Raw genomic sequence first — 24,330 nt, 5'->3', positions numbered from 1 at the left:
TGGAGTTTTGGAGTAATGCCAGACCTGTGTCCCTAGAGCTCCTGCAGGAGCTCCCATCCAAGTACATCTTATGGCAGGTTGTCTCCTCAGTGTAAACTCCATCGCTGTCCATGCAGACCCTCAACCATGGTAGCAAAACCTTCGTTTAATCTTATCTGAATGTCCCATAGATTAGAGTATGCCAGTCATGCTGGTACTGGCTAAGACTAGAAAGTTTCACATGTGCACAAGCATAGAAGCAGCCATAAATGTACAGTCTGATTTCTCTTCCCTTCTAAACTGGGATACGTAAGTATGCTGGTAAGTATGCTGGTCTGATGTGAGGGCATTGGAGCTATTACAGTCATCATGGGGCAAAATGACAAAGCCTGTGAAGACAGTAAGTCATGCCCAGAAGCCATCCAGTATCCATTCGGAAGTCTCTACTGATATAAGCTGTGAAGCTGTACTATGTGCAAGTTGGTTGCACAGCACTGGATTCCTCCTGCTCTCTCTCCACCAAGATACCAATAATTCCCAGTAATCTTAAGGGCAGTCACGTGTTTAAGAGCAGTTACATTCTAGAAGTCAAATTTTTCTCTAGCTACGACATCCCATCTGGCTGCTGATCTAATGTTAAGGTTTATCCTTCAACTATATTGGATTTCATAGCTTTGCAACCAACATATACTATTAATAGTAGTTATTTTGCTTTCATTGTAATTATAGTTTATGAGAGGATGACTTCCGTGCATAAAAGTTTCTGCATAGAAAACTGTCTGCTGAAGTCTTTGGGCCAGATCCTCAGCTGGTTTAAACCTGAACAGCATTATTGGACTTGATGGCGCTAGGTTGGTTTACCATAGCTTCAGAATGCACAAAAACCCAAGTGTTTAAAGGAACTCAGGTGAGAACTTGAATTTAGGTGTGGAGCCATATCTCAAAGGCAAATGAGAGGAAATACAACCAACTCTTCTTGAACATGTTGGAAAAGTCTGTGCTGTCCAACACCAAGTTTTTTTCCCCCCAGGATGATGAATATCAGTGGCAGTGTCAGACCCAGACTAATGCCCTTTCTGTTTTCACTCTTACCTGCTTAGTGCTATTTATTGGGTGAACGATTTTTAACAAGGCAAATTGTATCAGTAGATGGATAGATCAGTTTGTATAAATTTGTTACATAACTTCTTATATGATAGTCTGAATAATTTATGTGCTAAAATAACATTAATGAGAGATAGAAATTGCAGAGTTAAATATCGGAGAAAGTGAGCTGACATAAATCGAGGTGCTACAGTTTACCGTGTTTTATGGTATTAACTTAGTGATACAAAGTGTAATATACTGAAGCTACACCTCTTGCTAGAAACTAATATGAATTTTTATATACAAGTATGTGAAGTGTGGCCACTTCAGCTTTCCCCAAGGGTCATTCCCTTTTGTGTTTCTTGGCTGTTTATTTTAATGCGACCAAGCCCTAATGTAGCATTAATGCCAATGTTTCTCTTTAATAATAAATCCCATCCCTTCTCTGAGTGTGCCACTCAGGCCTCCCTGACTTCCATTTTTATGCAGGTCCTGGGCTATTACCTTGTGTATCAGTCACTTATCCCTTGCAGTGCTGACCTGATTTAGGCATGAAGAGCCTTTTCCTTCAGGAATCTGGGATCAGTGACGTATAGCATACTAAAACAACCTGCTTAAAACAAGTATGCTGTTGCCTTTCAGTAGTATGGCAAAGCATGATATAAAATAAGAGGACTTAAAAAACAACCAAGTGTCTACATGCATGTGTGTTACCTAAAGGTTTGACATTGCTTGGTAGAAACTCTAGGTAAATTTAACTTCAGGAGTTTTAACCCACCGCATCTCTCCATCTCCATTCAACGCTGTCTTTGAGGGACTCTCAGCTCTAAGCTAAGGATCTGAGTTGGAACATCTAGGAAAATGGTTCTTCTGTTGCATTTTGATGTCATGAAATAAGTATCAGGAAAGCTTTTCTTTCCTGGGTGTACTTTCTGGCAACTAAGCTAATTAATTTTCTTTGTATGCACCGAGTGAATAGCAAATAGTTTGGTCACAATAACTGCAGCATCATTAGAGGAAGCTTCCAGCATATAGCATCAATATGTTTATATAGTTTATGCATTCTGCTGTGCTTGTGCCTAGAGCACTGCTAGGCATCAAATGGACAACAAAAAGTCAGTCCCTTCCTCAGAGACAGTTGGGTCCTAAAGCCCTGATTGGGTAAAGAGTATTACCTGGGGGGTCCTTTTCAGTTCTGGTGACTTGTGCAGGCTGGTCCTCACTCTTGTGTTTGCCTCTCTAAGATCAGGCTGTATATACCGAAAGAGCCTGTCTAATTAAAGCACCGCCACATCTTGTATCAGCATCCCCACACTTAAACTAATAAGCTCATTTGATGAACTTTAGACAAAGTCGCCATTTTTAAGCATGGGGATGCTGATATATAAGATGCAGGAGGCTGCTGGAGTGTGGGAATTACCACGCACCGGCAGACTTAATTGAGTCTGCTCCGACATGCTGGAATTCCAGCCTCTGTGCTCATGTATAGGCGCCCCCTTGGTCTCATGCCAGTTCCACCATGTCATGTCTGAGGCATCGTACTAGGCACTTTCTGCCACTGCTGAATGCCTGTGCCCATTCTCTGGATAAGTCCCTCGTGTTTTCTACCTGGGCCCTTTCTTCAACACTAAATTGCCTTTGAAGAGCCTGAAATCATGGTGACTCCCTTTCAATGTGAACCATTTTAATGCCCAGATTAGTAGCAGTCAGCTGGTAGTTGGAAAGAAGGCTGTCAGCAGGGAAAAAAACGCCTCTGGTGCAGAGGAATCCAATTTTATAAAATGTTTTTACCTTATGAATGTAATTTACAAAAACAAACAAACAGCCCACTCCTGGGAGCCAGCGCCTGATCAGCACATTCATGCCTCAAGTGTGAAAGAAAAAGATTTTTTTTTTCTTCTCCCCTGCCCCTCCTCCCCACCCTGCTTTCCTTTTCCTTTTTGTGTCTGTAGAATGCTCTAGACTCTAGGGCAGCATTATATTTTCCCAGTCATTGATTTCCATCTTCTTCCACTCCCTTGCTAAGAATAAACTAAATATTTAATAGTTTGCTGGAACAAAGCCCTGTCAATCATGTGGCCTAGGAATGGGTAGTAAGAATGTGGGTGGGTCTGAGTCCTTCAGCTCAAGGCTGCAAGGAGACACTTTTCCTTTTTTTGAGTAATGCATCAGTTTGTCCTTGCTTATGAAACCTGTCCAGGAGTACTGTAGGACAGGAACTGACCCACTGTTATATAGTTAGATTCAGAGGGAGCAAAGGGAGCAATATCCAGCCATGTTCACATGTGACCTGGTCACTGCTTATGAAAGAATCAAGGTCTAAGAAAGATTTTGTCTGGTCACTACCTGGCTGGGAGGCTTTTGAAATGGACCCAGGAGCTATAGAAAGGGGTGTTTGGGATTTGCTATATGGGTCTTCCTTTTTGGTTCTTACTGAGTTACTAGCTCAGACTATTGTTGATGCCGTCGAAGTTCAGAATGGGAGTAGATAGTACCAGGCTTCTACATTTCCTTTCATTAGGATGGCACATACATCTGTGAACCTAGCCATTCCTTGGTTCTGATGTATTGGCAGCCTCTAGTGTATTATTGGCGTGGATGTTAATTCTGCCCTTCTCATAGAATCATAGAAGTAGGGTCTGAAGGGACCTTGTAATCTTCAAGTCTGACCCCCTGCCAGGGCAGGAGAAAAACTGGGCTCAAATGACTCCAGCCAGGTAGGTATCACGCCTCTTCTTAAAGACCCCCAGGGTGGGAGCCAGCACCACTTCCCTTGGAAGTTGATTCCAGAGCCTAGCTGCCCTGACTGTGAAGTAGTTCTTAGGGATGTCTAATCTAAACCTACTCTCCAACAACTTATGGCCATTATTCCTTGTTATGCCAGGGGGCGCTAGGGGAAACAAGGTTTCTCCCAAACCCTTCTGGTCCCCCCCCAGTGAGTTTATAGATGGTCACCAGGTCCCCCCTCAGCCTTCTGTTGTGAGGGCTGAACAGGTTCAGGTTCTCACCAAATTCCAGTAGGGTAATTATATTGGTTCTACCTAAATTCCCTTTGCTTCGTGTCCTAAACTAGGAGTCAGCTACTTATAACCCCTGGAGCCATTTTAACTGGCCCATGGAGCTGGGGAGGGGGCTTTGCTGGTGGGTGGGGAGAAGAGGTTTTGCCTGGGTGGCAACTGGATGTCAGAGAGAAGCAGTGGTGGCATGATGGGGTGAAGCAAGGAGAGCAGTGGTGTTAATTGAGTTGGAAGTGTCCTGTGCTTGGAGCTAAGCTCCATTAAAATGGCCTTCTTTTCCAAAACATTGCAGCCCGCTGTCCTAAACTGTTGTGTGGAATTGCTGTGAATTGCTAACCTGTGACCATATATATTCTCAGTTGCATTTCACTGGTAGCAGTTTCATCCCAAAACTGTAGGAATATATAGCCATTGCTCTCAGAGCTTGGTGAGACAGTATGATATAGATTTGCAAACTGATATTCTATCAATTCTTTCAGAAAACTGGTTGCACTCCCTGCACTACTTTGTTTGCTTTTTAGTTTTTAAAATCTGGTGACCTCTGTCTGAATCTGCCTCTGTTCCCTGGTTCTTTTTGCAAATAGAGAACCTCAGGAGCAGTACTGGAGTGAGGTCTCTTGCACTGCTCTTTGCCTTCCCCAGAGCTCAGACTAGAATGGTAGAAGAGCTCTTGGGTCCTTGCCACCCACTTACTTAATTCTGGGGTTTTTGTTCTTCCCTTCCTAGTTTCATACTGTGATGGTCCTTTTCCAGCTATAATTGAAGAACAAGACAAAACTGCCTGACATCAGAGAGACTCTGGGCCAAAGTAGATTAAGTGTGGTGGGTTAATGCAAGATGCTTGCTAATCCGGATGGGATAACATGGGAAGCAGAAGATAAAGTTGTTCCTGCCCAGTACTCAATGATGACAAAACAGACTATGTACAAACGCCCTCTAGGTTGAGGTTGCTGACAAGAATTCCCCAATCTCAGAATGTGCATAGTGGGTGCGTCTATATGTGATGCCACCACTATGTTGCTATGGTGACGAGCTCCCTCGCTATAGTGCGTCACTATGGTGATGTAGCAGCTAAAAATAACAGTGCACCTTCAGGACGGCGCAGTGATGGCTGTTACTGTGCTGTCATTTAGTACTTCCAAAAGGAAGTGTACAGGCAGTCCTTGACTTATAACGTTTGGCACTTACAACATTTATAAATTGATACCCTGCTTCAACTTTCTGACGTCAGTTTTGGCTTTGCAACACTTGATCCAATGTGACGCCACGCCAGCAAACAAGTTTGCTGTGTCACTCATCTCCCTGGAGAACATCTGTCCAAACTGCCTTGGATACTTTCTTTAAGAAAGCAGACAAGAGTCCAGAAAGACCGGCAGCCAAGACTCCTGAGAAAACTCAAGCCAAGAACCCTTCAAAAAGTCCAACCAGGAGCCTTTCAAAAACTCCAGCAGAGTCACCTCAAAGAAGTCCTTCCAAATCATTGTGATTGCTATTTACAATATAAATATATTAATGTAGCAATATTACTCATCTATAATCGATCAAGTACAAAATTCTGGGGTATTTTTGGTGTAAATAGGGTATCAGGCCTTGGTTCAGGAATCAATCCCCCATTTATTGTTTCTTACAAGAAAATTGGTTCTGAGTTTCAATTTCAACTTAAGACCCGGTGTTCAGGAACCAATTGTATCATAAATCTGAGGACTGCGTATACTAAATGACAGCGCAGTAACAACTGTGTAGGGTAGATGCATACAGTGTGGAGAATTGACTACTTATGTCTTGGGCAGCTCCCTTCCCAACTTTTATTTAAATTCATGTATTCCCCAGCATTTATATTCATTGCTGTTGGACTGTGCTGGACTTGTGCACACTGAGGTGTTTGGTTTCTATGGTGAAGTTTGAACATATGGTTTCTCTGGCCTGAGAGATTGTGTGGGAATGGGAAATTTTCTAGGGATTTCATACCTTGGGGACTGTGCTATTTAGATTCCCAGGCACTGTTGGAAAAGTATGAAATTAGCTATGCTATAGAGGCCAGGGGGCCTAGCAGAGACCCAGACATGTCTAAAACTGGGATGTGTAGTTATAGGAAAGATAGGAAGCGGGGTGAGGAGGTAGGTTCTTGATCTGATTGGGCCAGTGTTTTGGGCCTGGAGTCAGGAGAGGAGACTCATTAGGAACAGGTTACGAGGTAGTGGTTGTCCAAGAATCCAGAGACCTTTCAGTCTGAGTCCATCCTCCATCAGAAGATGTAAGTGATGCTAAATTACTTTTCATCAAAGTAGCAGCAATGGTCTTTTCTCTGTTTACAACCCCTCCCAGCTCGGTATGGCCTACAAATTTAATTAGTATGTTGTTACTCCCCACTTCCAGATCATTAGCAGTGATGATAAGAGCAGACTTAACTCTGACCCCCTTGGCATCTCTCTGTCCCTCCCCCAGCTCAACAGATTGCCATATGTCATCATCATCACTAATTCTTATTCACAGTCCTTCAGCTGCCTGCCCACACACACTTCTTTCCAAGCACACATCCCCTCAACCACCCCAGACCTTGCATGAGGCTGGAGAGAAAGAAGGGGTGAAGGAAACCTTCCTGCTTGACTAGCTGCTGGAGTAGATGGAGTGCTTGAAGCACGATGGGTTTCAGCCAAAGTTCCCTCTAAGGTGTAGTGGTCCATGAGTGCGCCGCTTCGGTCCCACCTCCCCCTTTCACTAAGCTTGGATCCAGACTATGCTAAGCGTAATAGACTAGAATCCTCATGTAATGGATCCTCATGCAGTGGATTTTACAATAATCCTCCAAGCACAAAACTGGGGGCTCAGGAGCGGAGCAGTTCCCCGGAGCCGGTAATGGGGACTCCCCGTTCATGATGCAGAAATCTTATGTCATGGTTAGACAAAGTAGTTTGGGTAAATGTGATATAACGTACCCAAAGCACCTTGTCTGTCTGTGTCCCTAGACCAACACAGCTGTAACCAGCACCCCCAAACTACATCATGGTTAGGAATGATTCCTTGTGCCTGCTTCTTTTCCTCTGATGCAGACCCAGGTTCTGCATCATCCTGCTCTGCCCCACGCACCTGAGATCTGGGAAAGCCAAGCTCCACACATGTCCCTGCTCCAGGAGTGAGGAGGCACATGGCCTCGGCCTGGGGGGTGAAGCAGTTTCCTGGCACCAGCCCCCGCCTCCAGGAGTGAGAAGAGACTGCACCAGGCCCCACCTTGCTTTGCTGTGCTGCAGCCCAGCTCCTCTCCGGGTGGGTGCACGGTGTTAATAAGTTGGTGCACGGCACTGTACTAAATTGTGCACAGCTGTGCACGCGCACACCTTGAAAGGAACTTTTGTTTCAGCTTCCCTGCTGAGGTGCCATCCCAGTTGCACTGCATCGCTTCCCCTCCATTCCCACCATGAACATTATTGTCTAGAATTCATGGAGAGGTTTTTACCATGGTTCTTTCCATTGAGTTTTACTGCTTCACAATGAACTCTCTATTCAGTGAAACAGCCTGGCTCAGAAATGCTGTTAACATGATGGGTTTTTAATGGGACCCATCCTATGCCTGTTATTTCCAACAGTGTCCAATGTGTTGCTTGCTCCCTGAAATGGCTCCTGCTTTGGCACATCCTATTTGAGGTTCCTGTTTCATGCCATTGCTCCTCACCCTGTTCCCAAGGAATATGCCTTTTGTGCCTTTCCTATTTTTTCCCTGCCCTGCATCCCACTCGCTTTTGAGGCCTTGTCACAGTTGCTGTCTTTGTCACTAGGACAGACTACCCATGACTCTCAACTGAGATTGTCTGTATCACCCTGTGACTGGTTAGGGCAAGTTACTGTTGGCCAATGTGAGGTGCTTCCTCAGTCCAGAAACTAAGGTGTCTGCCTCCATAGTGCAAACAGAACCTGGTCTCCTATTCTACAGTGGAGAAAATAGGAACAGTACACCTCTAACCTGCGCAGCGGAAGGCCCATCCAGGCACCCAGCAGTGAGCATGGTGGCTTGCAGAAAACTGAAAGTGTTTTATTTATTATTTATCGTACAGTAGTAGCAAGTAAACTAAAATCAGGGGGCCAATTTTGGTAGGCACTGTTAAGCTAGACAAACTAAGAATGGGAAGTGGAAGTCTTGTTATCCCTATTTTATAAAGACAGCTAAGGCAGAGAAAAGTGTTGTCTGCCCACAGTCAGGGGGAAAATCTCCCAGGAAATTGAAGTCAGGGTGCTCAGGTCTCAGTTCTGCATCTTGTTACAAGACCATTCTTGTTAAGTTAGAGAAGCAAAAAGCTACAAAATAAAACATTTTCTAATGCAAATCAGTGAGAGGGCAGATAAAAAAAAAAAAAAAAGTTTAAACAAACAAAACCCACATCTTACAACTGGCAATTTTTCCATTTGTTTTTTACACTTAGCTTTTCTAATTACTGTCTACTAAGGTTTGTGCACAACAGAATAATTATTTCTTCATTTTTTTTCCTTGTTACTACAGAGAAGCCGTAATTCTCTGTTTATGGTATCTTAGCTCATTTCCATAGCAACAGTTTGAAGCCACAAACACCAGATCATCAGTGAATTGTCTCAAAAACCCCTCTCAATTTTAAGGAAAAATGGAGGGATTGTTGAAAACTCATTGAGCCTAGTGATTAGTAGACCACTGAATAACTTGTTTCTGAATCTACCTTACCGACATTGTTTGTGTTGGACTTCCCATTCTTTTTTGTGCTAGTGTGGTTCATGGGCACACACAATTAACTTGCAAGACATTAATTAGGTGAATCAAACTGAGAACAGAACATGAGTCTGGGACTGGGGGAAACCTGGGTTCTATCCCTCACTTCTGGAAACAAAGTCAAAGGTTAAAAAAAAAAAAAGGTGGCAGTTTCTTAAAGGATACAATGATTAGGGCACAAGCTTGAACTATATCAATACAAAAAGAAAGATAGAAAGTGTAGCAAGAAACCAGTTTGGCTAAATCCTCAGTGCTTCAGTGACCTGAAACTCAAAAAATCTGACAAAAAATGGAAACTAGGTCAGATTACTGAAGATGACTATAAAAGAACAGCATGAGCATGTAGGGACAAAATCAGAGATCAAGGCACAAAATCAGATACCACTAGCAAGGGACACAGAATGTTTTCTTGTTATACATTAAGTACATTGGGAGTAAAAGGAAGACCAAGGAGAGAGCTGGTCTACTTCTGAGTAGGAAGGGAAACCTAACAATAGATGACACCGAAAAGTTTGGAGTGTTTAATATCTTTTTTTTTTCGCTTCTGTTATCACTAAAAGGTTAACTGTGAACAGTTGGCTAACACTATTAGCATCCTTGACAAGACCCTATGAACTCAGGCTAGAATAGTAAAGAAACAAGTTACTCTGCCTAGAGAAGTAGATATTTTCAAATGAGCTGGGCCTGATGAAATTCACCTGAGCATTGAGACTTGGCTGAGCAATCTCAGAGCTATTAACTGTTGTCTTTGAGAACTCCTAGAGGATGGGTAAGGTTCTAGAAATCTGGAAACGTGCATACATAGTACCTTACAAAAATAGAACTCTTGGTCTCAAAACTATACCTCTTATTAGACCAGCTAGGAAATCACAGGGAAGTTGTCCTTTTCTGCAAGCTTTTGGAATCGGAGTCCCTTCGTCAGGCTCTGGGAAATGTATAGACAGTACAAAATGGTAAAAAGTCCCCTTAGGTAGGAAATAAACTTCATTTTTGCACAGAGGGAGCTGAAGATGGACGGCTGTCCCTCTGTGTCCACGGCTACCAAGTACACCCCTGATACATAGTACCTTTTCTGTGTAGAGATGGAAAAGGCAGTTACAGACCAATTGGTCTAACTGGAGTCCTGGAAAGATCCTGGAATAAAGAATCTAACATCATTATGTAAGGAATTAGAAGATTACAAGGTGATGTGTTACAGCCAGCTTGTTAAGAACAAAGCTGGCATTTTTACATGTGCTTGGGGAGGGAGGGGTTTAATTAGTGAGCTGTGCTAATTAAAAGCACCTGAGTGTCACATGTATCAGCGTCCCCCACGCTGAAAAATGGCGGTGGGGCACTTTGAATTAAAGCTCATTGAACAAGCTTTATTTCAAAGTGCCCAGTTGCCATTTTTCAGCATGGGAATGCTGATACACATGACGCCAGAGTCAGCCGGAGCGCGTTTTATTTCCATGCTCCAGCAGACTTGATTATTCGAGTCTGCTCTGATGCGCTGGATTTCCAGCACACTGGAGCTGGCTCCCTGCACATCTCTAGGAGCCCAAATTGTCTAAGTCAGGGCTGTCCAAATAGCAGCAAGTGGGCGGGGGCTGCATACCCCTTGGGCCACACCAGTGGGCCGTACATGCCCCCATGCTGCCACACATCGCCATACTCCCTGCACCTTCCTGCTACACTGTGCTTCCTGCTGCACTCTGTGCTCCCCACCCCCTTGCATTCTGCACTCCCTGCTACTGCTTCCTTGCTGCACTCTGGGTCCCTCCTGTTATTGCTTGGGCACCCTGACTCACCCTTAGTTTCCAGTCACCCTGGGCTGCAGGCTCCCTTGGCACTGCTGGCAAAGCTGTAGTGAACCACCCTGTCACCTGGGGCAGGGACAGAAAAGGAAAACCAGAGCGAGGGGGAGTCTGGAGCTCCTGGCTGATGCTGAGCTGGAGCAGTTGTGGGGAGCAGCAGCCAAATGGGAGCCTGGCAGCTGCAATGTAACCCCTTCGGGGCTGCATACAGCCCACATGCTGCTATTTGGACAGCCCTCATATAAGTAACCCAATTTCCTTTTATGACAGGGCAGCAGGTCTGGTGTGTAGGGAAGGAGAACTAGAGAGATTGCACCTTAAGTAAGAATTTAGGTACTTTCACAATGCTTTCTTATAAGCAAGCTAGGGAAATATGGTTTAGATTTTGCTACTGTATGGTGTGGATACAACTGGTTGGAAGATATTCTTTGAGCATTGAACATGGTACCTTGGTGACCTAGTCTCAGACTGGAAGGATATACTCAGTGGAGTTCTGCAGGGGTCTCTCTTGGGTGCACTTCTATTCAATATTTTCATTAATGTTTTGGATGATGGAGTAGAAAATGCACTTTATTAAATTTGCAGGTGGAGGGATCAAGCATTTCAGAGAACAGGATTAGAATTCAAAATGATTTTGACAAGTTGGGGAAATGATATGAAATGAAAGGGATACAATTCAATAAGGATTAATACACAGTACTACATTTAGGCATAAGCAACTATATAAACAGAAAATGGAGAATAATTGGCTAGGCAGCAGTTCTGCAGGAAGAGGATGGGGGGTAATAGTGGTTCATAAATTGCATGAGTTCCATACTGTTGTAAGACAGCCTAACACGGTACTGGCAGGAATGCTGCATCTAAGACATGGGCAGTGATCTTTCCATGCTACTCAGCACTGGCAGGGTCTCAGCTGGAGTAGTGTCTAGCTTTGGGCACCACACTACAACTGATCAACAATTGTGGATCAATTGGAGAGAGTCGAGAGGAGAGCAACAAAATGATGAAAGGCCTAGAAAGCATGATCTCTGAGGAAAGACTGAAAGAATTTGGTATGAAGAAGACAGGGTAGACTTAACAGTGTTCAAGTATTGAATGACTTCTGTAAAGGCAGTTTATAATATGTTTCTCATGTCCTGTGGCGATAGATCAAGAAGTAACAGGCTTAAGCTGCAGCAAGGGATCTTAAGATAAGACACTGAAAAACCCTTTCTACCTGTATGGATAGTTAAACACGAGTACATTTCCTAGAGAGTTTGTGGAATCTATCATTGGTGGAATTTGAGAACAAGTTAGACAAACTTCTGTCAAGAATGGTTTAATCTGTTGATCCTGACTTAGGGCAGGGGTTTAGACTAAATGAGCTCTTGAGGTGCCTTTCAGCCCTATTTCTATCATTCTATAAGTACCGAGTTTTAGGCATCAATATCCTGTAGTGCAGAGGTGCTCAACCTATGGTCTGCACACCAAATGAGGCCCACAGAGTCATCGTATCAGGGTTCTCCACAGGTATGGAAATTTGGTAGCAGGGGAGCAGTGGCCATTAATATGGCTACCCTTCCCCATGCCATATTCCCTTTGTCAAAGCCCCGCTTACGTGGCCAGAAGCAGGCAATGCCTCCTGGCCTTGGGGCTGGGTTGGGGCTGAACTGTACCCCCTTCCCCTCCACAGAGCCAGGCTGGGGACAAGCCATGCCCCCTTCTTCCTTTGAAGACTGGGTCACATCCCTTCTCTTCTCATGCTGCCCCCCCCATGGGGCTTGATGAAGTCCCCTTTTTCCCCTGTGGGGCTGGGCTCAGGCTAGGTTGCCCTATGCCCTGCTCCACCTGGCCAGGTAGTGGCTGCTGTACCAGCCCCAGGCACTGGATCAGAACCACCATTTGGATTGTAGTCAGACCAGGCACTGCCCATCCGGCCCACCTATGAAAAAGTTTGAGCACCACTGCTGTAGTGTGAAGCTGTTAAGACAGCTGACACCTGTGGGACAACACTGGAAACATTCTGCACAGAAATAGCTTTTATTATTTGTTTAACAGTAGACCCTACAAATCCCTCCTTTCCCATGATGCCAGAGTTGTATACACACCTAAAAAGAGACAGTCCATGCTCTGAAGAGCTTGCAATCGGATGCCATCTGTTTGGAGGGAGCCTTGAGGTATGTGACTTTCCACACCCCAGCAGGGAGATGTAGCTGTGTTGCTACCAGAGAGAAGACCTCAGGCAAGGATCCCAGGCTGGTTGGATATAGCTGGTTTTCTTAGGAGAATGAGGGTTCGTGTCCACTCCTGAATTATGCCCAGCATGAATTGGCAAACAAGGTTCTTTGGGTAAATGTGATACCTTTTATTAGACCAACTAAATAGGGAGTGTCTGATGGTGTCTTGTTCTCCTGGGTAGATCCAACATGCAAAATGTAGGCCTGTGAAAATGCAGATGTGTGGCAGAGTGGATGGGAGACCTGGTAACCCCAAGTAACCTCTCTACATTTTGCTAGCTACATTCTATCACCAGGTCAACATTTCCCCCTCACCCCCCACTCCCCATCTATCTCGCACCTATTGTTTCCCTTGGCCTCTGCTCCTCACTGCCACATATTTGCATTTCATAGACCTGCATTTTGCATATTGGCTTCTGTTCCACCCAGGAAAACACAAAACACCAGCAGACCCTCTTTCTGCCTGAAGAAGGGTGTGTGCGCCCGAAAACTTGCAAAGAACAATTTTTCCAACTATTTAGTTGGTCTAATAATAGGCAGACAAAGTTCTTTGGGTATATGTGCTATCTGTCCTTGGATCAGAGGCAGGCAAAATACGGCCCATGGGTAGATTGGGCCCACCAGGCACTTTCATCTGGCCTGTGGTGCCCACCAACTAATTGTACCCCACCCAGCCCTTCTGCTCACAAGGGTGGGAATGAGGTGCCCACTATACACCCCCCTCACCATAAACGCCACGTGCCCCTGGATACTGGGGGGGGCATGGCAACTGCCCGCAGGCAGCAGTGGCAGTGGCAGTATTGGCAGCAGGGGTGTGGCGATGGTGAGCAGGGAGTTCCCACAAGCGGCCGTGGTGGGGTGGGGAGGAGGGGTGGCGAGCAGCAACCAGCCACAGATGCTGTCGGCAGTGGCCAGCAGCGATCAGGGACCACCCGCAGGCATCACTGGCAGTGCTTTTTGCAGGGGGTGCACATGCACTTGCATGCACCCCCTACTTGTTGCCAATGCCCCCCACCAACATACCCACCTCATGGGTGGAAAGGCCTGGCCCACTCCCACCTCATGGGTGGAAAGGCCTGGCCCAGCCAGCATGCAGCTTTTGTGCGGGGCTGCTGCTGTCACTGCTGCAACTGCCAGGGGACCTGCTTGGCTTATCTGGTGTCCCACTCACTCTGGGCAGCAGGTAGGGAAGGTGGGGGGGCGGAGGCAGGGGCCGCAGGGAAGCTGTAGCTTTGCAGGAGCATGGAGCATGGGGCTAGTGGTAGCGCAGGGTGTGCGCTCAGGTGGGCGATGGTAGTGCGGAGCTCAGGTAGGAAGGTGTGGGTGTGAGGGAGGGTGGGGAGAACATGGGGGCCCCCCTTCATAATCTCCCCATGGTGCGCAGCCTCCACAGGCAGCTGCAGCAGGCGGGGCACTCAGGGTGCTTGTGCCCAGTGTAGGCACTGCTTCCTGGCAGCGTGCAGCTCTAGCCAGTGCTGCGCATGGGGGTGAAGTGCGCAGCCCAGCTGGGCCACCTCTATTGCCGGGGCTCCCCGCCATGCATGTACAACTCCCACACTCATACGCCACCAGAGGGCAGCTCCATGTACTGAAGCCAGCTGCCTTCACCACTCTCTGCTGCACAGGTCCCAAGACTCCAGTGAAAGTGGAGGGGAGCCCCCGGCCCCTGGCTCCCCTCCCCACACACTCGCACCCTGCCCCCACAACCTGCCCACATATACACCTCTCCAACATAGCCTATTGCCCCCCCACACCCAACCATACATACACCCTCCACACACAATATACAGAACTAAGACTTTATTTTTTTAGTTATCGTGCAGTCAGCTCTATATACAGTATGCAAACACAAATCATCACAAAAATATTTTTTGTAATAAAATGTTATAGTAGGTGTTTGACTTCTAGTGTATGGTTTGTTTTTTTCTGGTTCTAACATGGCAATCCCCCACCCCTCTCCCAAAAGGAGTATTTCCAAGGAACAAGGGGAGGGACCTAAGGTGGCAAAGGTCAGGGTTTAGAAACAGGACTTCAGGTCCCAAGATGGTGACCATGGGGCAGCTGTCAAAGGGTGGAGCTACTGATGTGACTGTTTGAAGCTCAACTAATTTCATTAAGCGGCTCTCCAGCCACAATAATTGCCTTCTCCTGCCTTAGACCAACATAGCTACAACCAACACCCCCAACACAAATTAAGTTTCTTTAGCTCCTTCCCTTCACCAAGGCCCCGCTAAGCCTTGCACTCTAAGTGCCAGGTGCCCATGTTTTACACCTGGCAGGTCCTTGTGCTGATCCTTGAACAGCTGCTGTTAAAAGAGATATGGTTTGTGGGGAGATCATATAGAGGGACCCCAGCCAGAGAGCTGGGAGTCCATTGGGCTTGATTTCCATAGACCTGGTGGGGACCTCTCTTCCCCCCTGCCACCTCCAGTAGAAACAAATGGGAGCTGTAGCTGCTCGGGCCCTCTGCAGTTGGGCCCGTTGGCAACGCTAAATGTTTTTCGCCAGCTTGAAGATGAAGCACGTGATGTGTCAGCACAGCCCACTGCACTGCTGAGAGTCTCATTTTAAAAGATATTGCTGTCGTCTCTTCTCCATTTGGGAAGACGGGTCCTATTCTCAGGCAGCGCATGGTGACATTTACTGTATGTTAGAGCCATTAGCAAGTGCTCTGCTTGAGCTGAAATTTCTGCTTCTCTCTCCTGTTTCCATTTCTACTTGCCTCTAATGGGAAAAGAGGAGGGGGTTCGATGTGTCTGGGGATCACAGAGTAATGAGACTGCACAGGGCACCTTGCTTCTCATCAGTGTAGTCCTATTTCAGCTAATGGGCCTGAGTCCTGCTGTTATGGATATGCACAGCTGAGTGACCTCTGTCTGGCAGAGAGCACAGCTCAGGCTGCACCCCAGGGAATGGCTGTCCTCCATGAGAGGGAGTGTGGAGCTCTGGCTTCTGTGCTTGGTTTGCACTGGGTCTCCAGAAACAGGGTGGCTTGCTTTATCTGCATTTGTTTTTTACTCTGGTACCAGAGAAAGGTAGAGCAGACAAGTAGGTGTTTTCCTCATTTTCTCTTCTTCCCTTTTCCCTCCTCTCTTCATTTTCCTTACTCTCTTTTCTCCTCACCTTTCCTTTGCTCCTCTCTTTCCAAATATCCCTTTCACTGAGGCGCTCAGGTGGAATGTGCTGTTCCAGGAGCACTCTGCATGTCAGAGTTAATAAGCTGTCAGCTCTCCTCCTACACAGAGCTTGACAGAACTTCTGAAAGGTCTTTTCCTGAACATGCCAGCAGGAGTCAGCCTGAAAACAGCATCTCCTCTGGCTGCTCAGAGCCCTACCCATTCCACATTGCATGTTACTGTACCTCACTGTCCTCTCCCTTACCATTGACAAAATTTTCTCGTTCTTTTGAGGGTAAGTCATTGGTCCATCAAGGAGATTTCTGCCATAGCTCCTCCAAGAGGTCAGAATAACCGAGTGCTTTCTTAGCCACGAGCTCAGTAATGGAGAGCATGGATGACCAGATGCCACTGTACCAGCCCTGTCAGTCAAGAAAGTTGTCAGTTGTACCAGTTTAGAGAGGTATGGCACCTTAGACTGAGACTTAAGGAACCTGACCTGAAAAGAGCCCCGTGTTGACTTATGGAGTAGATTTAGGGATTTAAATCTACTCTAATTTTGACAGCCCCTGTTTTATACAAAATGAGCCCTCCCATGGAGTGACTGCAAAAGCAAACTTTATTAGAATTCTCCAATTATGAATATTGCTGGCAAGTAAAGAAGAACACAGTACCTATCTAGATATACATTTATGACCCAAGCATAAATATGCAGCCTTACATCTTAAAATCTTAAGAATTTCTAACAGGTGGTCTAGCTCTAGGGAGGTATTACCCAGTTTTGGAGAGTAAAGTTTTAAGGGGCATTGGAAACTCAGTGAAGGATGCCAAGGAAACCATAGGAACCCATCTCAGATTACTGAGCCCCTTCTTATCCCCCTCAAACAGTTTTACATCATTACTCAATAGAAGTGTCACCAAATACAATTAGAAAGGTGACTTCTTTGTGTAATGATGGTTGAGCTGGAACACAGTGACTTCAACCTTTAATCAGGATTTGATATCCTAAGACTGGCTAGTCTTTTAAAGAAATTTCTCTTGCCTGGGATTCAGTTCCTTTTACCATACTTCCCTTGGTTTCACTTAAGCTAACTTAAAGTTAACACAGTAAAAGTTATACTAAAGCTACTATAATGCAGCTAAAAGGTTTACACCAGGGTTTATCAGTGCCTTTTGGAGCCTGCACAGTATATCAGCATTGTTAGCTAATGTAGGGTGGAGCTAGGGATAGAGGTTAATGAAATAAATAGAATGTACCTATTATCGCCTTTGTCCTGCTCTCTCTTGACTTCTTTTCATAGTGCATACAAGTCACTAGGCCATCAGATGCCCTTATTCACTGAACCTGTCAATACTATCAAGCCCTGCATAATCAGTAGCTTGTTCTAATGTGTGCATGGGTTTAAAGTGAATCTTGTTTGTTTGAAGGTGCTGGATTGATAGTAGATGTGTCCTAACAGAACTGGTAACTTGAGTTTTCTGTGAATGGTGCTCCTGAGTCCCAACCTGAATGATGACCTGTGCTGGGACTTGCATTGCTACTGATTTCATCCCATCAGCCCTGTGCATTCAGATCCTTAAGGGACTGGTACAAACCTTATTTTGCCATGATGCATCTGGCTGGGAGCAGCCCAGCATCCAGTAAAGGGTGCAGTGCACATAACCAGTTGACAGGCATCGGCAGTTATTGCTGGGTATGGCAGAGGTCTGAGACTAAATCAGTTGTTGGGACCCCTGCGTTCTTTACTGATGAAGTTGGAATGCAGGTTGCAGTAGTACAGGTAGCCCTCACACATCCTCATATTCCCAGTGTGCCTCAGACCTGTGCTGGAAATGTTACCTGCAGTCCTTCTGAGTCTGAAGCATCTGTTTTGAGCCTACAGAAAAGGTACCAATTAGGGCCTGTTGTGATCTCATCTAATGAGTACACTTGTCCATCAGAAACTGGACTGAATCAACCAGCCTAGTTCCAATAGGCTACTAACAAATCTAAGTGGGTAATGACTTTCAGCCCAGACTGAACTGTCATGACTGGAAACTGGCCTGAGCCAGAAAAATGGTCCCATTGCTGACTGCACCCTTCAGTCTCCAGCTGTTCCCTTGTTACTTTTGTGACAGGGAGGGTCTGAAACTGTTTGAGTGGAGAAGCAGTAAAGCACATGCAGGAGTGGTAGTGTTCAGGACTGCTGGTATGAGATGCTGCACCCAAATTTTAAGCTCTTCTAAGAGGTCTCTGGCTAACTATCTAATAGGAACTCATTGGCTGGCAAACTCTCAGTTTTCTTGGGGTTAACTAGCTCGCGATCTGATTTCTAAGCTGACTCTTTCAGTCTGCTGCATTGAGGATTTGGTACAGTTTAGTCACTCGGTGCCTGTGCCAGCTGCCTTCATCCCACCCTTATGAACACCTGGAGAGGAGATGCATTTAGTTGGGATGCAGCCAGGTACTGTAGTCAGTCACCAGCAAAGACTTTTGGATATGCCCAGACTCCCATCCAGTCAGACCGGGTATGAACTGGTCTGAATTTCTCTCCTGTGAAAAATCTGTGTTAGTTTACTACATTTCTGAATTCCTTTGAGTCTCCAGCAATTAGCTGACACTTAAGATCAACAGCCAGGCATTTTTCTCTTGTAAAAGTAAAGGGAAGGGTGCTGAACAGACTCCACTACATTTTGCCAGCCCTCCCTTTCTCCTCTGCAGCATTTTCCTTCTGTCCGTCTCATAGGCCCCAGTGAGATGGTGACAGCAGGTTTGGTTTTAGGAATGTTTGTTTCGACTTGAGAACATGAGAAATGAGTACATCAAAGGCAGGCAGCTCCTTGTGACTGAGCAGTGGTGTGTTGATACAGAGCTGTTCTTTACTGGCACACTGCAGCAGCTGATTTCTCTGCAGTCTTAGTCAGCATCATAATAAATAAATCTTTGATTTCAACTTAAAACATAAATGTTCCACTTCAGCTCTGGACCATTTATCCTGACAGGGACTGGGGTTAGCCCCCCTGTTTCTGCAGGATCACTTTTTGCCTCCTCAGAACTGTAAATCATCAGGAATTAAAATAAAAAGCTCAACAACTTCCTTAAACAAGAATATCATGAGAACACCATGACTCCACTGCAGATTCTAGTGCCCTGGTTTCAGGTCTTACACAGGTGTTTAGACTGCACCTACTGCCATTTCTTTTCCATCCTCTCTTCCCATTTCTGATAGAGCAAGAAAAGCAGCTAAAAGTATAAATACTTGTGTGGTGCTGCTCAAGCAGTATGGCTGGCATAGATTCACAGATGTTTGGGTAGGAAGGGACCTCGGATCATCGAGTCTGATCCCCTGCCCTGGGCAGGAAAGAGCGCTGGGGTCAGACAGCCCCAGACAAGTGCATGTCTAGCCTCTTCTTCAAGACCCCTAAGGTAGGGGAGAGCATCACCACTACTCAGATGGCAAATTTCCATCTGAGTGGAGGCTGCATTTCAGTGGTGGGTGAAGACATCTCCTTGTATGTGATCTATGAAGCACTTTAAGGTCCTGTGGGATGAAAGGTGCTCTAGCAATGTCAGGTGTAGCATGAAAGGCCTTGGCATCTACAAAGAGCTGTGTTTCCATATCAGCTCCACCAGCCCATTGGCTTCCGAGCAAGGGGAAATTGCTTTGCTGCCAGGCACTTATCCATCTCGGGAATTTTGACAGCAAAAGTCCAGAGTAGCAGCTACCAAATGTGAATGCTGCTACTGCTGGGATTGTCAGCCATCCCCATCCTCTTGCGGATGTTATATAACCAGAGGCTAATAATGCCTCATGGAGGCTCGCAGTGCTGCATGATAACCTTGTCTATATTAGGCTACATCAAGGGGTTGGCATCCTCTCCAGAAAGGAGGTCTGCAATGTCAGCAAGAGCAGAAACAGAATTATAGCAGGAGACACCAAAAGGGCTGTAGGAAGAACAGTAAAAATCTGGGAAAATGAGATCCATAGTCAGAGCAAGGCCAGTGAGACTGCAGACCAGTGTCCTCTGCACCTGTAGGTATCCAAGTCATAAAACCAGTAACTGCATGAGTCGTTTTAAAGCCAAGCCTTTTGGGGTTGAAAATGAGGCAGCAAGGGGCTGTGCTTCTCTGCTTCTCTAATTGTCATTACTCATTGTTTTTGGAAATGGCAATAACTGTCTTATGAAATGCAAAGAATCCCAAGAAGTCCGGCATTTGCTTGATTTTAAAATGAGGATAATGGAAATAGTCATTTGACCTTAAGAAGTGGGAGTATGCGTGGGAGCATGAATTGTGTGTGGGTTTTCTTGTTATGTTAAATCAAGGCACAAACCAGCAGATGGGTGACTTGGAAAAAAACGGCATTGTTATCTGCAACGAGGCAAGGAAGTATTAGAAATGGACCTTTTTTGGGGTGGAGTGCAGGGGGGTTTTGGATGTTCCTGTTCACACATATCAAGCTTTATCCAAAAACTTGGTCAAATCTCCCCTTTTCTGAGCAAGTCTCAACCAGTAGCAATGGGTTGGAAGAAGAAAGGAGAGTGGTGCCTGTGTTTTTCCAGGAAAAAATGAGACCCAGGTAGAAGCAGCTGAATAGTCCTGCATGCTGCTCTCTTTCTTTATCTATTCTTGCTCCTTTAAACGTTTTGATATTGACTGATCCTTTTTTAACATTTTATTTCCATTATGAGAAGAGCATAAACTTGGAGAGTGGGCATAAAACTTGCTTCCCTGCTCCTTCTCAGTGCACTCGCCCCCAAGACTCTTTTAAACAAAATCCAAGCTGATGTAGATACAGACCTTCTGTTCCTCCACAGACTAGGCAAGGCAAGCCACCCACACTGGTCATACTGAGTCACCCACTCCTACCCCCGGCTGAGAGCCAGGGACCGCTGCTACCTGAGGTTCCATCTTGCTGCTGAGGATGCCAGCTTCAGATGTGGAGGGCTGAATCTGAAGCTTGAGTGGGGCCACAAGGTCATTTCAGTCAAGCCATTAATCATCACTGGGCAGCAGCTGCTCACCTCTGCATACTGCTGATCTGGGTTGGATTTAAAGTAGTGACTGGGAAATGACAGGGTCTGTCTTGACCCTGCTACTTGGTTTGACTGAACTTTTGTCTTAAGGACTCTGGGAATCTTAAGTGCATGTTCTGGCACCAAGTGGCCCAAATTTAAGACCACTGGAAAGGCAATACAAGGCATCTTTGGGAAGTACAATCAGGCAGTTAATTACCCATCAGGGCTCAAGACAGCTAATATACTGATAGATGCTCATGAAGTGCTGAACTAGTGAGTGTAGTCCACCCCTGTCACTGGGCAGCTGTAGAGAGAAGTAGCAGTGATGGAGAGATGGTCTTGGATCAATACTACAAAATGGAATGGATGGGAGCAAGTAGCTGCTTTCATGTGATGCTCCAGCACTGGCTCTCATCACCTGCTCTGTCTGCTGCTTGCTTCTGCTGAATAGCAAAACACAACTCATCTTGGGGGAGTAAAGAGTCTGTTGCAGTCAGCTACAGCAGTGGGCATCTGCTAGGAACCATTCCATTCCCTCTTTCTGTTGCCAGGCCTGCGCCTTTCTGACCAGAGGACAGTGTCTGCAAACTCAGCCTCCAGAAATCTCCCGTTCTGCCCTGGTGCTGCTCTTCAGCAGGTATCCAGCTGGACAGCTCCTTAGCTGTGCTGGACAGGGGAAAGCTGGTAGTCACTCTGGTTGGAAGAGATGCAGGGATCAACACAAAAGCTTACTGAGCACTTAGGGAAAGGGATGCTCCAAATAGCCAGAGCCTTTAGCTTCTGCTCTGGGGCCTTTCCCCCTATCAGCAAACTTTAAGATTGGAACTTCTGGTTTGAGCTGGCTCTGTCACATGTGCTAGTAAAGGAGATGCTTCGAGAGAGGAAGCAAAAGGCCAGTTTACCCCAGGTCCTGATAGGGCAGGAGTCACAGCAATATTTTTGGGCAGAGTGCCAAAAACTCCTACAAGCTTGACTGGTAAGAAGTTGGCATGCTGGGGCAGGTGGCAGGGGAGCCGGGAGGGGCCCGATCCTTGTTGTGGCAGTGCAGCCCTAGCCCCTTCCCTGAGGTGCAAGTGCAAAGCAAAATGCATTCACGTGCCATGCTCTAGCATGCATGCTGGGGGTTGCCTACCCCCTGTGCTAGGGGTTCTCTTTCTCAAAGGCTCTCCCATTACCCCATGAAAGCGTGGCAGCTGCTGCTATTGCTGTGTCCAAAACCACCAGGAAAATGCCTAGCAGTGCAGGTCCTGAAGAGCAGCCCCTTGTCCTGTCCATGGCAGGACAGGGGTAAGGAATGAGGGAGTGAGGGACAGCTAATGGGTGTTTACCTACCTGCATCCATATGTTAATACTGGTAGATAAATTGCATACCATAAAATCTGTCCCCACTTGGAAGCTGGTACATGGGGATAGCAACTGTTCTGTGCCAGATGTGGAGACAGGATGCCCCACCCAACTGGCTAGGAAGATGTATGCCCTGCCCTGGGCTACTGAGGAGGGACATCCACCTTTTCCCAGTGAAGAACTTGTTTATTCTCCTTCCTGCTTCTCTTTTTTGGTCTCTTCCCCTTCTCTCTCTTCACCTCTAGGTCTTAGCCTAACAGCATCCTTCTTCCCACACTGAGGGGCATCATTCTCTTGGCCCCGCTTTATTTACAGTAGAGAGAGCATGGGTAGGGTATCTTCTTGCTGTATTCAAACATGTCTAGTGGAGAAATCCAGTTTGGTTTCCCTGGAGTTGCGATAAGAGGCTTCAGCTGCAGAGCAGTCAAGGAGGTTATTTTTAAGGCCTAGACATTCACAGTGTTTCTCTAAATATCACCCTTCTGGTCTTTTCTCTGCCTGCCTCCTGGCAATATTCTGTGGCCTGAGGGGGGAAACTGGCAGACTTCAGGCTTGGAGAAATGTTGAGCACTCCCAGCATCCTTCCCCTAGCCTTTATGCTGGTGCTACACTTCCCTGTGATAATGCAAGGTCAGGCACAGTCTCCTCTCCATGCATTTTAGCTCCTGAGGGAGCTGCTGTCTCCAGTGTCCTACACTGTCAACAATCTTCTCATTTTCTCCGCTCTCTCCTCCTGTCTACAGAACGTGACACGCATAAAAGTGCTGACACATCTGTTTTGTTTAAATAAACTCAAATGGTCTGAAAATAAACCCCCACAAGCACCAGGCAGGGACTGATTAAATTCCCTGCAGCCAGGAGCTTAGTGGTGGTTTGAAAGAGACTGGGTTTGGGGACTCTCTAATGTGCATGTATAGTACATTACTGCTTTATTGTGTATTTATAGCATCTTCCATGCAAAATGCTTCTCCAAGCTGTTTGCAGAGTTAAATAGCAGACCTGCAAAGAGAAGCAATTGCTATAGCAAATGGAGAGAGTTATGTTGAAGTGGAGAGGGGGGGAAGGGATGGAGAAATGGGTGAAGATGGAGAATCAGTGACCAAGGGAAGTGCTGGAGGGCCCCTCAGCGTGTGGCAGTGTCTGGAAGAAGGCACTTGCAGCAGGGGTGCAGCAGCTTAAGTGGAGAAAGATATAAGGGGGAGGGAATCATAGAAGTAGGGTTGGAAGGGACCTTGTAGATCTTCAAGCCTGACCCCCCGCCTGGGTGGGAGAAAAAGACTGGACTCAAATGAGTCCAGCCAGGTAGGCATCAGGCCTCTTCTTAAAGACCCCCAGGGTAGAAGCCAGCACCACTTCCCTTGGAAGTTGGTTCCAGCTCCTAGCCGCCCTGACTGTGAAGTAGTTCTTGCGGATGTCTAATCTAAACCTACTCTCTAATAACTTGTGTCCATTGTTCCTTGTCATGCCAGAGGGCGCTAGGGGAACAGTGTCTCCCCTAAACCCTTCTGGTCCCCCCTAGTGAGTTTGTAGACAGTCACCAGGTCCCCCCTCAGCCTTCTCTTGTGGAGGCTGAACAGGTTTAGGTCCCGCAGTCTCTCAACGTAGGGTCTACCCTGCAGTCCCCCGATCATGTGTGTGGCCCTCCGCTGGACCCTTTCAGTGTTGTCCACATCCCTCCTGAAATGGGGTGCACAGAACTGGACACAGTACTCCAGCTGTGGCCTGATCAGTGTCGCATAGAGGGGGAGGATCACCTCCCTGGCTCTACTTGAGATGCACATGTGGATGCATGACAAGGTGTGGTTAGCCCTGCCAACCGAGACCTCGCATTGTCGGCCCATGTTCATCTTGGAGTCAATAATGACTCCAAGATCCCTTTCTGCCTCCATGCTCTCAAGAAGGGAGTTTCCCATTCTATAAGTGTGCTGCTGGTTACTACTGCCTAAGTGCAGCACCCTGTACTTGTCAGTATTGAAACGCATCCTGTTTATGTCAGCCCACTCCTGTAACCTATCCAGGTCTTGTTGCAGTCTTTCCCTCCCTACT

The 24,330-nt window shown here is 46.4% G+C and overlaps 1 protein-coding gene across 1 annotated transcript in view; it reads left to right on the top strand.

Annotated features, from left to right (window-relative positions):
* Nucleotides 1-294: 294 nt before the first annotated feature.
* Nucleotides 295-24,330, top strand: part of SPOCK2 (SPARC (osteonectin), cwcv and kazal like domains proteoglycan 2) — a 54,792-nt gene continuing 30,756 nt past the window's right edge. The window contains exon 1 of the mRNA XM_090058716.1: nucleotides 295-300. Within this exon, the coding sequence (XP_089914842.1) occupies nucleotides 295-300 (6 nt within the window). The remainder of the gene's footprint in view (nucleotides 301-24,330) is intronic.

The sequence above is a fragment of the Crocodylus siamensis genome, chromosome 7 (assembly GCF_052110815.1).
Source record: "Crocodylus siamensis isolate JL-2025a chromosome 7, ASM5211081v1, whole genome shotgun sequence".
In the NCBI taxonomy this organism is placed as follows: Eukaryota; Metazoa; Chordata; order Crocodylia; family Crocodylidae; genus Crocodylus; species Crocodylus siamensis.
The sequence above is the reverse complement of the archived record's forward strand: the minus strand, read 5'-3'. Positions and strand labels throughout refer to the sequence as shown.